This window comes from Macrobrachium nipponense, chromosome 11, assembly GCF_015104395.2.
Source record: "Macrobrachium nipponense isolate FS-2020 chromosome 11, ASM1510439v2, whole genome shotgun sequence".
Lineage (NCBI taxonomy): Eukaryota > Metazoa > Arthropoda > Malacostraca > Decapoda > Palaemonidae > Macrobrachium > Macrobrachium nipponense.
Genome location: NC_061087.1, coordinates 100,062,358 through 100,077,911, shown reverse-complemented (window position 1 = coordinate 100,077,911; position 15,554 = coordinate 100,062,358). Strand labels below are relative to the sequence as shown.

The 15,554-nt window shown below is 35.0% G+C and overlaps 1 protein-coding gene across 1 annotated transcript in view; it reads left to right on the top strand.

Moving 5' to 3' along the window:
• LOC135207967 (nuclear hormone receptor FTZ-F1-like) overlaps positions 1-15,350 on the top strand; it is a 104,112-nt gene extending 88,762 nt beyond the window's left edge. Inside the window, 6 exon segments of the mRNA XM_064240000.1 lie at positions 3,749-3,838; positions 6,338-6,506; positions 7,064-7,164; positions 11,361-11,493; positions 11,496-11,566; positions 11,902-15,350. Of these exon segments, the coding sequence (XP_064096070.1) occupies positions 3,749-3,838; positions 6,338-6,506; positions 7,064-7,164; positions 11,361-11,493; positions 11,496-11,566; positions 11,902-11,919 (582 nt within the window). The 3' untranslated portion in view covers positions 11,920-15,350.
• Positions 15,351-15,554: the final 204 nt, after the last annotated feature.

The following is a 15,554-nucleotide window of genomic DNA, read 5'->3' as shown; positions in this document are numbered from 1 at the left end:
GTATGTAATTATATATATATATATATATAATATATATATATATATTATATTTATATATATATATATATATATATATAATATATGTATATGTATATATATATGTATATGTAGTATGTCTGTATGTATATAAGCTGATGGCCTGTACAGAGATTGATAAGGTAAATATAATTCATTACACAGCATCGCTGACTGCTAATAATAATAATAATAATAATAATAATAATAATAATAATAATAATAATTTATGCCTTAACTGAAACAAAATGACATCACCCCCCCCCCCCCATCCCCCGTTCATGTTTCGACCCGTTTTCCTAGTAACCTAAATCAGCGAATGAGGAAACGGGTTCGTCCAGTAAATCTTCTTCTGCTTCTTCTTTCTTCTTCTTCTTCGATTGAGTCAAGGAACGTGAGGGTGATTGATAAAGGCGTGAGAATGAAGGAAATGACGCTAATCAGAAGGAGAACAGAAGACGAGAGAAGGATTTGTGGGAACTCAGTCGACATCGAATTATTCCAATTAACCTTAATTCTTTAATGGTCGATCAATTAAAGAGATAGATATCTGCTTAGACTTTGAGTCCAGGTTGTAAAGTGATTCCATGTTGTGAATTGAGTCCATGTTGTAAAAGTGATTCATGTTGTAAAATGAGCCCATGTTGTAAAATGTTTCATGTTGTAAATTTATTCATGGTGTAAAATGAGTTCGTGTTGTAAAGAGAGTCCTCATTGTAAAGTGATCCATGATGTGAAATGAGTCCATGTTGTATAATGAATCATGTTGTAAAATTAGCCCATGTAAAGAAGTTTAGCAGAATTGTAACTTTCAAAAAATTATCTTAGTATTTTAGCGAGAATTGATACTTCAAGGCTACATTCCTTTTTGAAATGTGTAATTTTCGTTTGCTGATTACTATACAAAAAAAAACTTACTTCCTGATCAGTGTACCTGAAATTACGGTACTTCTGCACTAAAAATTCCGTTCAAGGCTAAAAAAGGCATTGTCTGCGACTGCTAGAAGGAACAAAAGAATCAGAGCTCTCAGACCATGTTATAATTACACCAGATATCATGAGACTTTAGTTCCGGGAAGAAAAAAAAAAATTATTTAAATTCTGCTTTCTTGAAAAACAAATGATTTAAAATCGTCTTTATCAGAGCAAGGATTATCTGCTTTTTGGAAGGAACAAATAATTTAAATCATCTTTATCATAGCCAGGAATATCTGCTTTCTTGAGGAAACAAATGATTTAAAATCATCTTTATCATAACAAGGAATAACTGTTTTATTGAAGAAGAAATAAATTATTTATAATCATCTTTTATCATAGCAAGAATATCCGCTTTCTGGAAGAAACAAATTAAATTTTAAATCATAGCCAGGAATATCTGCTTTCTTGAAGAAATAAATGATTCAAAATCATCTTTGTCATAGTAAGGAATATCTGCTTTCTTGAGGAAACAAAATGATTTAAAATCATCTTTATCATAACAAGGAATATCTGCTTTCTTGAAGAAATAAATTATTTAAAATCATCTTTATCATAACAAGGAATATCTGCTTTCTTGAAGAAATAAAAGATTTAAAATCTTTTATCATAGCAAGGAATATCTGTTCTATTGAAGAAGAAATAAATTGTTTAAAATCATCTTTTATCATAGCTAGAATATCTGCTTTTCTATTGACTGAGCAAAGGTTGCAGAATCAATAGACGTTGAGCCTGTTGGTGGGAGCAACTTTCTGAAAAGAGTCAAGTTGAGAAAAAGTCAATTGATATTGATGGGTACATGACAGGATTTTTTTATGCCTTTTTATTTAATGAATATGACGAGATAGTTTTCCAGGATAGTTTGTGAATTGATGGATGTATCACAAGAATTTTTGTTTCAGTGTATAATGGACATGTGACAAATTTCTATTTGAATTTTAAAACATGAACACTTTTTATTAACTACAGCTCAATTGAAGAGCGGTCAGGGGAATTATTCTCAAATATGATAACGTCTCTTTGTGTTATGATTGAATCCTTGAAAATAATTATGAGTCTCCACAGGTATTTAGGTTTAAGGACAGAACTGGGGACCTGTGATATTTGGGCTCTAATAGCCCAATTAGGTCATTTATACGTTTATTATTGTTATTATTATCATTTCGCTGATTTGTGGTGGGGGGCTAAAACTAATTCTCTCTCTCTCTCTCTCTCTCTCTCTCTCTCTCTCTCTCTCTCTCTCTCTCTCTCTCTCGTACTTTTATATTAACACTGATGAATTTCCCTTATGTATAACCGGTATACCATTTTATACTAGAGTTTCCCATTTAATGGTTTTGAAAATGCCGTTAAGTACTAGCTAATTACGTCGTTAATTGAAGCTTAAAGAATCCCACCTAAGAAAGGAATTTAAAAAAAAAAGAGTATTTAATCCATGAAAATCGAATGGAAACGATCACAAATGAAGATTGGAAGAGGCAGAATAAATAGAAAGACTGTGATACCACAGACAAAGTAAAAAGGAAAAACAAATTAAGAAAAGGATGTTTGATATTTTCAAAAAGCGTGAGTTTGCCTTCATTCCGCCATGACAGTCCAAGGCTAAACTCCCAAGGATCCTGGAATGACGGTGTTTCGAGAGCGCCAAATCTTCCCGCCATTTTGTCAGACTTCTGCTTGCGCGCGCAATTCCCTCCTTTCCATTGTTTCCACGCAAAGCGATCTTGCTCGCGGGGGGAATAGGAAATGGGGTCCCTGTAATGAGTTTTGTGTTGGGGTGGGGGCGGGGGGCGAAGAAATAATAGACTTGGCACATATATATGATATATATATAATTGTGTGGGGGAATTTTTCTAACCGTTGCTGACGACTTCCTTGTTCGCTGAAAGGCGTGGTGTGGGCTATTAATAGCGTTGACGAATTTCCCCAGGGTGTCTTTGGTCAAGTCGAGACTATGTACATAACTGTTGGTGAATTTGGGACAATGTGAACTTTACTTGTAATGACAATTATGTCCGTTTTATGCGGGATTTTAGACGAGAGGCATTTAATCTCAAGGTCTAAAAAATTATTCGGAATTTTGGTTATAGTATATATATACATTAAATAATTATTCAGCATTACGGTTAGAGTGATGTCTTTAGCCGGTATCCTTATGATACATTAAGATGTTAAAAGAATGATAAAAGTGAGGTTAAGCAATAATTGCTGAATGTTGTTTATGCTGATAAGTGACTTGATAAGATGATGTACCAAGGGAAGCTTTGGAATTCGTATTGTGCTTCTGTTTTCCCCCGACAATTCATGTTCCATTTACTGGTTAAAGATCTGCCATTCCTTTTTCCCCTTGTGTTCTTCGAGCCTGGGTTAGATAAGGGCTAATAAATTAGGTAACCCCCCCCCCATCGCCCTCTGTAGTATAGACAAAGTTACGTACAAATGATGCTGTTTTCAAGATTGGCCTTTTTAAGAGTCAAACATAAATATGTACAAACAAAACATACACACGTAGATAGATAGAAAGACGAGTAGATATAAGATAGATGGATAGGGAGATAGATAGATAAATGCATTCAAACAAGAACTGAGGACATTTCATTTTATTTCTATATTTCTATGTAGTATATGTATATAGTTCACGACGAAGGTCGAAGTAAATTGGTTTGCATGCCATCATGAAAATGCCGGGATAAATATTGAGATTGGATACGGACGCCAGAAATACTACAATGATTTTTTTTCTCTCTCTCTTCTGCAGGTTGACGATCAGATGAAGCTATTGCAGCATTCCTGGTCAGATCTACTAATATTGGACCACCTGCACCAACGTATACACAACAGATTGCAGGTAAGGCTGGTGGTGGTTTTGTTCATTTTTGCGATGCATATAAAGTAATATGTGTGTGTATGTATATACGGATACACATATGCATATATATACATTATATGTATATATATAGATATATATATATATATATATATATATATATATATATATATATATATATATGCAATGGTTTGTCATGCTTTCCACGTCGGCTTTAAGACATGGAAAAATAGATCAATGATTAAGAAAAATTATTTTTAGATAAACTGTTGAAAAATACCAGTTGTTGTGCTTCACTTTAAAATAAAAATCTTAAAAAAAAAAATACTACACCGAAGAAGGCAAATTTAAGAACGAAGCGAAGAGAATAAGATAAGAGAAGATGAAAAAAAAATTAAAAGAAATAATAAAAATAAAGTGGTAGGTGAATGATTGAACAGAAGGTCACTTTTCACTCCATCCCTAAACCGGTTCATTGTTACACACCCAACCTGTCTTTGACCTTTTCTTCCTTCTCTCTCTCTCTCTCTCTCTCTCTCTCTCTCTCTCTCTCTCTTCTCTCTCTCGTCTCCTCTCCGATCCTCCTTCTCTCTCTCTCTCTCTCTCTCTCTTCTCTCTCTCTCTCTCTCTCTGTGACAGTCACTCCAGTTGTCACCACAGGCTTTCACTTATTCTGAGATTTTTTGACTCGTGAGGAACCACGAGGCTCGTGTTCAAAGTTGCAACAAGAGTTAGGAAATGTAGTATATGAAGTCACTGATAGTTTTCCAGTGTTTCCATTAGTTGATGGCTGGAAGATCGATCTGGAAGACCGATCTCTCCAAGGGAATACCCTGAGATTTTTTGGACTCTCCAGGAACCCACGAGGCTCCTGTTGAAGGTTGCAAGAAGAGTTAAGAAATATGTTTTGGTTTTTCAGTGTTTCCGTCAGTTGGTGACTGGAAGATCGATTCCTCCAAAGGGATACCCTTTCCACATAAAATGTGAGATATATTGTAGGTACATGCTACACACAAAATGTGATACATTCATAGGTACAAATAACACATAAACTCTTGGCCATAAAGATTATTATTACTGTTCTTATGTAGTGTAGCTGACTGCTGGCATGACAGGACTATCATTAATTTCGTGTGACAGTCCGCACCACGACTCCACCCGTGTTGAAAGGTGAAGGGTCAAAGAGAGAGATCGTAGCTTCACGCTTCGTGGACAATTAAACTACCCTTTTCACGCTTGATTGGGGTAGTCATCGAGAACCCCAATAAACGAAACGTTAATTCGGGTCCAAAAGAGACAGAGACGCCTGAGGAAATCACTCCTTTTCGGTTTTCCTTCAGAGGGATTTCTCTCTCAGACAAACGTCAGAGAGAGCAGTGGTTCCAGACTGGACAAATGTTTTGCTTTAGAAGGATATCTTTCTCAGACAGCCTTCAGACAATTTTTTTCTCTGGGGATGGGGTTGTGGGGTGGGGGGAGAGAGAGCAGTGGTTCCACACAGGACAAATGTCAAGGCTTGAAGGATGAGATTCATGTCGTCACTCGATGTCAGTGTCCTGAGCTGCTTACGAGTGCCTAAATCTAGGGTTTTTTTTTTAAATTCATTTCAGTAAACTGTTTGCCCTGGATAGTTTCCCTGCTGATTCAGTAGCAAATTTATTTTCTGTAGGAGAGGACTTCTGTAGATTTTCTTCCTTCTACCTAGCCTGTAACTTCCTTGTGCCCTGATGTTAGGGACAGTTGCTTATGAACTGCAGATTCCATAAGCCCCCTAATAATTGATAGGGTCATTTAGAGGTCTATTTTTTCTGGCCTTTTACATAACATGCTGATAGAAGCGCCCAACACCTTGAACATTAGCATGAAAAGTGTTATTTCTAGTCATGTTTCTGACAGCAAATGCTTTGTTCCACAGTTAGGAAACGTATTCTATTACCCTCTTCAGTGGCTTATCCATTATATGCAGTTGTGTATTTGATGAAAGTTCAGAGTAAACCCATTTTTATTAGTATGACGTCTCTTGCACATAAATTTAAAGTATCGGATGCAAGTAGTACTGTATTGTGACAAAGATCTTATCCATTTAATAAGGTAATCATATCGGATGCATATTCTAAAACACTTTCTAAGAACTTAGAAATTATCTGAATAATTATTAGGTATTATGTCAATGCTGTAATTTATTATTATTATTATTATTATTATTATTCTTTTACAAGTGTCATGACGCTGCTGGATTGATAATAATATAATAATTTCATACCAAAGTGTTCTTCTTCTTCTTCTTCTTCCTCTTCTTCTGCTTCTTCTTCTTCTTCTTCTTTTCAAAACTCAAAAGACTTCAGAGAAAATTTGAAGCATTGGAATTTCATGTCATTTATTTCTTTTAACAAATATCATGACGCTGCTGGATTGATAATTGTAATCATTTCGTACCAAAGATTTTTTTTTTTCCTAAACTCAAAAGATTGCAGAGAATAGTTGAATCACTGGAATGTCATGCCATGATTTTCCCCGCAGGATGAGACGACCTTACCCAACGGGCAGAAGTTCGACCTGTTGTCGCTTGCCCTGTTGGGCACTACGCAATTCTCGGATCGTTTCCATGGCATTCTCAACAAATTGGTGGATCTTAAATTTGACATATCAGATTATATATGCCTGAAATTTGTTATCCTGCTTAATCCAGGTAAGGAATTCATTCTCTGTGAGTGCCATTTTTGAGAATTCATTCTTTTTTAATATCATTTTGAGAGTTCATTCCTTTTTAATACCATTTTGAGAATTTATTCCTTTATGATGCCATTGTTGAGAATTCATTCCTATTCAATACAATTTTGAAAATTCATTTCTTTTTAATATCATTTTGAAAATTCGGTTCGAGAATTCATTCCTTTATTTAATGCCCTTGTTAGAATTCAATCCGTTTTAATGCCGTTTTAAGAATTCATTCCTATTTAGTCATTTTAAGAATTCATTCCTATTTAATGCCACTTTGAAAATCCATTCATTTCAATACCACTTTAAGAATTCATTCCTGTTTAATATCATCTAGAGAATTCGTCTCGAGAATTCACTCCTCCTTTCAATGCCCTCGTTAGAATCCATTCCTTTTTAAAATCATCTTAAGAACCTGTCTCGAGAATTCACTCCTTTCAATGCCCTCGTTAGAATTCAATCCCTTTCGTCAGCAGCTCCTCCCCCTCCAGGGTGTCTAAGTGAAGATTTTCTTTCCTGTTTCCGCAGAGGTCCGGTGTCTGAACGACCGCCGCTCTGTGGCACAAGCTCACGAACAAGTGCGCCAGGTGCTCTTGGAGTACACGGCTAATATGTATCCTGATGAAACGGTACGCCATAGTTCTTCAGTGAAGTTGATTGATTGTTGTACAGTATTTATACTGCTTTTTTGTATGTATATTTCTTTGTTAAGGAATTTCAAAGGTAAGGTAAAAAAAAATGAAAGAAAAACAAAGGTTCTTCATCATCGTTGAGGAGGCGTGAACTACTATACTAATGTCTGGTGCCTCAGTTTTTTGCCCTTTTTTTTGTAATTCTTTTTGATTATGAGTAGTCAGTCATCTTAGTTATATATAGTGTTTCTTTTTTAAGATAATAGAATCATCACACTTCATAAGGCAGTGTACTGTATAGCTACAGAGCTATAATTTATTTATATATATGTAAATTATATAAATAATTTATTACTTGTTATCTTTCTATGATTTATTTATATATAGATTATATAAATAATGTATTACTTGTTACCTATCACAAAGTATAAGCAAACAGGAGAAAGAAGCCACGCATATCCATTTACCCTCTTTGTTTCTGAGAGTACAGAAAGGAAAGTTTTTTTACCAAGATTGATTTAAATGTCTCTCTGTAAGAAACTGTTTTTATCTAATTCTATTTTATTTTATTCATTTTTTTTTTTTTTTTGCAAGTGGTTTTATGAAAGAAAAAGTTGCCTTTTGCTAGTACATTTTGATATTTCAAGCAAAGTAGTTATGGATTCTGAAGGGTACATTAGTCCACTTACCCAGGATAGGTACTGTATTTATAGACACATCAAAAGTATTTTTCATCTGCTCGGGACTAGTTTTCATAACTGATTTTACTAGAGATGAATAGCCCATTTGGTGTGTATGTCACCTGTCATACATTATTGTAATCTGTAATCTGTTGGTTGGTTGGTAGTGTTCAAGATACCATGACGTAAAAATTCCCAATGAAGACTTACATTTTTGAGGGGAAAGTTGATGGAAAAAAGCAAGACATATCCCATCTTCTGAGTGGCTTGGAATTTCGTATGAGAAGAACATAACCCGTTCAACTAACTATGCATCGCATAGTAGAGCTGATTACAGTCAAGAATAATGTCGGTTGTTATTGTCGCAATGAATATAACAGTATCGTCAAAAATCTTGAGAAAACCTTACTTTTAATGCTCTGGGTGTATTAAGAACTATGTAAACTGCATTTTTATTGCATTTTTCATTAAGAAAATTCAAATATTGATTAATTTGCATTTCTTTGAGTTATATTTCTTCTGCCAGATTGGCATCGTAGGCGCCGTAACCCTGGAAAATGCGTCGTAAAGCTGGGAATAATGTCTGATGAATATAATCGAAAAGTGTTTTAACCTCGGAACATCGTAAGCCGAACCCGTCATTCTGGAGCCTTCAGTGGCAATTGTAGCAATTCCTTATCAAGTTTGGGTTAACTTTGGTATCAAACGGATGCATAATTAAATTTACCAAAAGTATTTGCCGCTTTTGCTTTGAAAGTCAAGCCAGGTTGCGTTATTTGAAATTGGAAACATTTTGAGGCTGAGTAGTTACTCAGTTTATGTCTGGTCTGATCGCATGACAAATCTGAACGATTTTTTGTGTATTTAATTTTTTTTTTCGTAACACCAGAGTATATTTTTTTCCACTGAGTTTTGAATAATAGCATAGGCTCAGAATAATCCATCAACACCGTCCTTACAATTTTCTTTGAACGAAACAGAGCTTTGTGGTTCCAAAACTTTCCATCTGTACTTTCACTGATTAAAATGGGCACATGCATAAGTGGGGCTTCTTCCATGTTCCTTTCATTCAAGGTGAAAAAAAGATTGATCATTCAAATATAGTTCGTGTTATACCACGGTTTTTTTATATTAATACATAATATAATATAGATAAACCTTATTCCACTCCTCTTATAACAAAGTAACAGATCATAAAAGTGTCATTAATTTGATAAGGAGCAGTTACCAAAAGAATTTTATATATGGTTCACTAATGACGAGATTAAGAAGCATTTATTTTATATTTGATAGTTTAAGCATCCGGAGCTCTGTCATGCCATTAACTACGCTACCTATACTCTTAACATTAAGGCGCTCATATGCGAAGTTCCAGTTATCAATAGCAGCCTTATTAATGAATGAAGTGCCCCTTACTATGCAATAAGGACTGCCATCCTAAGGAAAATGGCTCAAAATTCCTTGTTTTTTTTTTTTTTGTAACATAAACTCCCTGTCAGTAACTAAAGGATGAAAATGATACATTCTCTTTTATTTGGAATCATGAGAAGCATTGTTCGTAGTATTAATTGATAAAGGATAAAGTTCCAGTTTTCTTCGCAAAATAATTTGGTAGCTTCAAGCTCCCATTTTCTTTGGGATGACAGAGCTTATGGTTGGCAGAAGATAGAAATGGCTGAAGTGATTTTTTATTTCACCATGACCCTGTGAAATGCCAAGATGCTATATTTTTAACGATTCTTACTTGTTATTACATTCACTGATTCGTTTATTTTATTTTGGGAAATTTGCACTTATTTGATGACGCCATTGATATCTTCTTCACATACTTCCCCCTTCCTGTCCTGACAAAAAGACGTGACTTGTTGAAAGAGTAAATCTTAGTTCCTCTTGTTTGACAAATCAGTACAGTATATTGAAAAAAAAGAGATAGAAAATTTGTTTAGGCTTAAATTTAAAAAAGAAAAAAGATCAGATAATCATACAAAAAGAGCAAATTAACTTTTTTTGCTTTTTTAACTTTTAGATATCTGAAGAAAACTAAGAATGATTGAATATTTTTCTTGTATATCATAAGTCATACCTCAGGTGTAGGTAAGGTTTTGGATACATGAACCTCAATAGCGCAGTGTAGTCTCTTTCCTTTTTAAAATTTTTTTCTTTTTTTTGAGAATATTTTTTCGTCATCCAATCACTTCTTAGATAACTGACACACACCCGTCCCGGAGTTTGTTTTTTTCCAGGCCTTTTTTCCACCGTCCCATGAGCCAGGGTGGTCAGTCAGTTCGAGCTGTGAGATTCCTGGTCTCAGTGTTGGTGAGGTCGACCCTAGCGGGTCCTATGCGGGCCAGCGCCCCCAGACCCGAGTGTTATTATTTGTTCTGTGGTATATTTAATACACCCTGGGAGTCATACTCTAGTTTTATCTCTACTTTTTATCATTAGGAATTTTTTTTTATATCTTTTCTCATTTCTCTTTTATATAAGTGTTCTCTTTAGGTGTTCATTGTATGTATACAATACAGTACCTGAAATTTTTACCTGATGTTTGGACTATTTTTATTTTTTAATTTTTTTATTCACTGTATTGATGTGCTTTAGTACTATACTCTGAATTCAGAAGCTGTAGCTCTATGTAGGTTGCTTTGTGTTGGCCCTTTTAGTGTTTAAGTACATTTCCCTATAATTTAATGCTCTGTCAGCCTTTGTGTCTTCTCCATCAATTTGGTTACATCTCATTGTATTTAGTTTTCTCACTGAAAAAAAAAAAGCTCATTTGACTTGTCTGCTAACTAGTTGGAAAATGGTCGTTGATATGACAGTGTTCCTTTGCCAAGACTCGTCCCCCAGTACTTGAGAAATTTTGGAACTGCATCTACATTTCATAGCCTTGTCTTGTTTAGTCATCTGTATGAAATAGCCTCATGTATCCCTTGCCAAAACACCTATACAAAAAAAAATGAAGAACCTTCTTCACTGACTGCCTCATTTATACTTTTATCTCTTGCATCCCATTTTCCTCTCAACCTACCTGTTCCAGTCCTCTTCTTATCAGGCCTTCGTTACTCCTCCTCCTTCTTCTTCTTCTTCTTCTTCTTCTTCTTCTTCTTCTTCTTCTTCTTCTTCTTCTTCTTTTTCTTCCCTTTCATCCTATTTGCCTGAGCTCTCTCAGTTTATCTTCATCTGCTCCTTGGTATTGGGCAGCTTTTTATATATACTGGGGAACTGGTTCAAACCACCTACTGTATATTGTAAATATACCCACAACTTCCATTACAGTCCAGTCAAGTCAAGTCATCCTTCAAAGGCTGCCTGATGATTTACTAGTGTGGCGTTTTAGTTCCTTCCCCCCTCCCCGCCTCCCCCCCATTACATTATTTATCCGGTGGGTTTGAATCAGGTCCTCACAGAACGTTGTAACATCAATAAGGCTGCTGTAAGATAATAAACCAAAGGAAGTTTGCTTTGCAACCTGGGTAAAAGTGGAATGTTTTTTTCTCTCCCGACCTACAGGAAAAGTATCAAAAAATGATGGATTTACTGCCAGAGCTTCACTACATCGCTGACAACGGAGAAAAATATTTGTATTACAAGCACATCAACGGTGCAGCACCAACTCAGACCCTGCTGATGGAGATGTTGCACACTAAAAGGAAATAAAAAGGGAAGAGGCAACTCTTGGTTTTCAACCGTCCAGTGCGCCACGAATTTTTATAAAGGCAGGTGTTTGATTTTTCCCTTCTTTGCTGAGATTTGTTTTGTGCTTCTGAATTTACAGTCTAATGCAGAATTTATGTGACTGGCAGAAACAAAAAATTACAATTTAATGGTTATTGAAATCATTCCCATTATTTATCTTTTTTTCACATAAAGTAGATCTTTTGTAAGTTATGAAATATATATATGAATATACAGTATATGTTGCCAAAAAGTGTGAAAAAAAAATACTGAATATAGATATTATAAATACAATTTCTTTATTTTACATAGATCACTGATCTTTTGTTGTAAGTTCTAAACAGCAAACAATATTAATTTGTTGAATCTTTTACAGGGTGGTCCTATAATTTAGGAGTATCCTCAACAGGCATAGCCCAAGGAGGAGGATCTCTGCCATGACCTGCATGAAAAAAAAAAGAAGAAGAAGAAGAAGGAATGGTGACCCCTCAAAGGACATCACCACAGGATTCTCAGTCTCTGTTCCACCGAGAATATTTTCTTTTTTTTCCATTCTCCAAATGTCATTTCATTCACGACGCTGCTAAACGCGGAAAGAACCTCTTCGTACCAACCAGCTAAAGCCAGCCCTGGGTCAGCCTCCCCCTCTCCCCCCTTCAAAAAATATTCATGCAAAATAGTGATTTGTGAAAATGATAAGAAAGTGAATCTGAAGGAAAAATATGTCTGTTATATATATTTGAGATTGACGTCGCCCTATCACAATCTGTCGCATCATTGACCAGCAATGCTGTAGTAACTCAAAATTGCTGTATAGTAACTGAGTATGTAGCAATCACCCCTGGGGGAACACCCACGACCCAACACCTAACTACGGTCACAAACATCCGTCTGGTGAAGTGTGCTGTGCTAGTCAATAATGACCCTCCTGCGAGGCTGTGTAAGGTCATGATGTCCCAACTTGGAAACATAAACTATAATCTATGGTGCTAAGCCTTCCTAGGGAAACCATGCGGTACAAATGGCCATCGGGAGAACTCTCGTCGTTCGAGAAGAATAATCGTGGCGAGTGCGAGTGCTTAGTGGTTCCTCGTCAATTGTTACCAGAAGCACCATGGTGCAGTCAGGACTAATCTATCCTAAGGAAGTTGAGGCTCCAAGTGTTGATGATAAGTCATTGGTGCGCCGCTTTCACTAAACAATATTATTAGTAATAATATCCCCTACACATCATTATCTTATTTCCAGTGGCGCACCATACCTCATTTTTCACTTTTCTTACGGTGGCGGTCTCCTCACTCACTTTGGTACAAAGCTCTCACTTGTGAATAAGTTTCACCACATATATCTATTTATTTCTGAAGGTAAGAATGATTCTTTCCTGGGCGTCTGTCCAATCAGCTAATGGCCCAGTGATATATATACTATGAATGATGATGATAATGATATCTTCATTGCATAACACATATAGTGTAGGTGTTGTGATCTAGTTTTTGATACTGTTGTTTTGTACAAGAGATTATAATAATACAAGAAGTAATGTAGCAAGAGTTATTATTATTATTATTATGTATTGTTGCTTGAGCAACCATCTCTACCCAGATATTGCTGCCACTTGTCCATGATATGTGTTCCGAGCAAGGAGGGCATGCTCCCTCCTTGTTTCTCTCTGTCACTAGATATATATATATATATATACATACGTATGGTATATATATGTATATATGCAGAATATATATACCGGTCAATAATTGTAGTTTGTTGATTCCAAGCAGAAGCATAAAATTTTAGTGCCTCAACTAGGTCAACCTAGCATGTACAAACACACACTTTCTATCCGAGTTGTGGCACAGTAATTAGCTCATGAAGGAGGCATATGGAAAATACCCAACCCCCCCCAAACACAGTAAGAATTATTTTCGTGTTTCAGAAGTTCAAGCTTTCGTGACATCACACTTTTATGAATTTTTAAACTTGTTTCTCATCTCGCGAAAATTGGACCATTCAGTCAATTGATTTCTGTATTTGAGTTGGAGCCAGATGTATTAGGTTTTAAGAAATTATAAATTTACCAGAGGGTTATAAAAGAGAGTAGTTTATGGCAACACATTCAGTCTACTCAAGATTTTTGTAGTTATTTTCTGATGTCAACTTTTGTCCTGTTAAGACAGATATTTCTGTGATGTTAATCCACTGTAGTACAATCTTTGTAAGGCTTATTAACTGCTTAGTTTAACCTCTGGAGGAAATCTAAAGAACTTGGAAACATGTATAACTATTTAATTCATAACCACAAAAAATTTATCAGCTGTGGATTTGTGTTATCCCGAATTATTAAATGTCTGTTGCAATAGATTAAGAACAAACACAAAATTGTATTATCAAGGAAAACGAAAATGTTGTTTGGCTTTCAAAATTATATTTTGCTGGAAGGATTGTTCCTTTCCAGGTAGAGGCTCCAGATCAGATGCACCAAATTATGAAAGAGCAGTTTTTATTTTTAAGTACTCAGAATATTTTAAATCTTTGTAAGACTTTTTAATTTGACTCAAGTACATCCATTACAAGGAAACTGTGCCTGTACCATATGCCTGCTAATAGAGTACTACCATTTTTTAGATAAGGGAGATTTTTTGATGAAATGTAAATTTTTTTTTTTTCATTTGTAATTTTTCCGTTTCACACTTTTAACAGCTGAATTTGGCAACTTGACTATTTCCTCTGTAACGAACGTAGCAATGAGAAGCAATCTTTTTAAATATATTTTTATTTTCCTTTCTGTTTAGTTTTAAAGAAAAAAAGAACTTTTTTAGTAGTTAGTTTAAGCGTTGAATTAAGATTTGGAACATTCCAATTCGTGGGATTCACGGGCATTCTTCACTCTGGTTATGTTACTCCCCGCAAAAAAAAACCCCACCCTCCTTCGGCCTGGCGGTCTTTTTGGCATAATCATTGTATTCGTCATCACAGCAATCATCATTAAGTTCATCGTATCGCATCATCACTTCGCTGCTGTTGTGCACATTCCGCAAAAAAAAAAAACACATTGTAATTAATAATAATGACTATAAAAAGCATTGCATTTCTCTTTTTTAATATTAATAATGGTAATCCTTCTTACATATTATTTCTTCTTTTAGCTTTTTAGATTTTGTCTCTTACGTTTTTATCTTCCGTAGATTGTAAGTTTCTTATCAATATTTTTTTTTCACTTCTATCTCATTGCTCCTCATTGCAAGGTAAATTTGTACATTTTTTTTTATAAAATTGTATGTATGTGTTGTGTACATATGTATATACTATACATATACATATATGTATGTATGGATATACCATATAATGTATATATATGCTTATATATACTTTGATGTATATGCACACATGTCAGTATGTATACATACATACATACACAGTATATTATATCAATGCACTTATCGTGTGTGTATCATATACGTGCTATGTATGTATACATGTCAGCATATATGTGTGTATTGATATATACAGTATGTATATTCCACACATATATATATATATATATCTTGATACATATATATGGCATGACACACGTGGAAATGCAGCTAACAATCTCCCTGCCACAGTTAGTTAGTGTTTCAGAGTAACTTTACAGAGCAAAGGAATATATCTGTGTGTAATTGCCGAGATGAAAAGGCAGCGGTCCCTGGTTAACTGGCTTGAGATTATCTTGGTGTGTGTGTGTGTGTGTGTCGCGAAAAGCAGCCAAGAGTCTGCTGCTGTCCCTGGGCCTGCAGTGGACTCCTTATCAAAGGCCTATCTTTCCCCGAAGTCACCACCAAGAATTTCGCCTAGTTACCTGAGCAGTCCAATATCCGGCGCCAACCATCATTGTTTCACCTACTTACAAATGTGCACATCTCTTGTTTTTATTATTATTATAATTATAATTATTATTATTATTATTATTATTATTATGATTGTTATGATTATTTCGAAATTGGATCTTTTAGTGCTTTTACAAAAAAATTTTATGAATATTGTATAAACAGATAT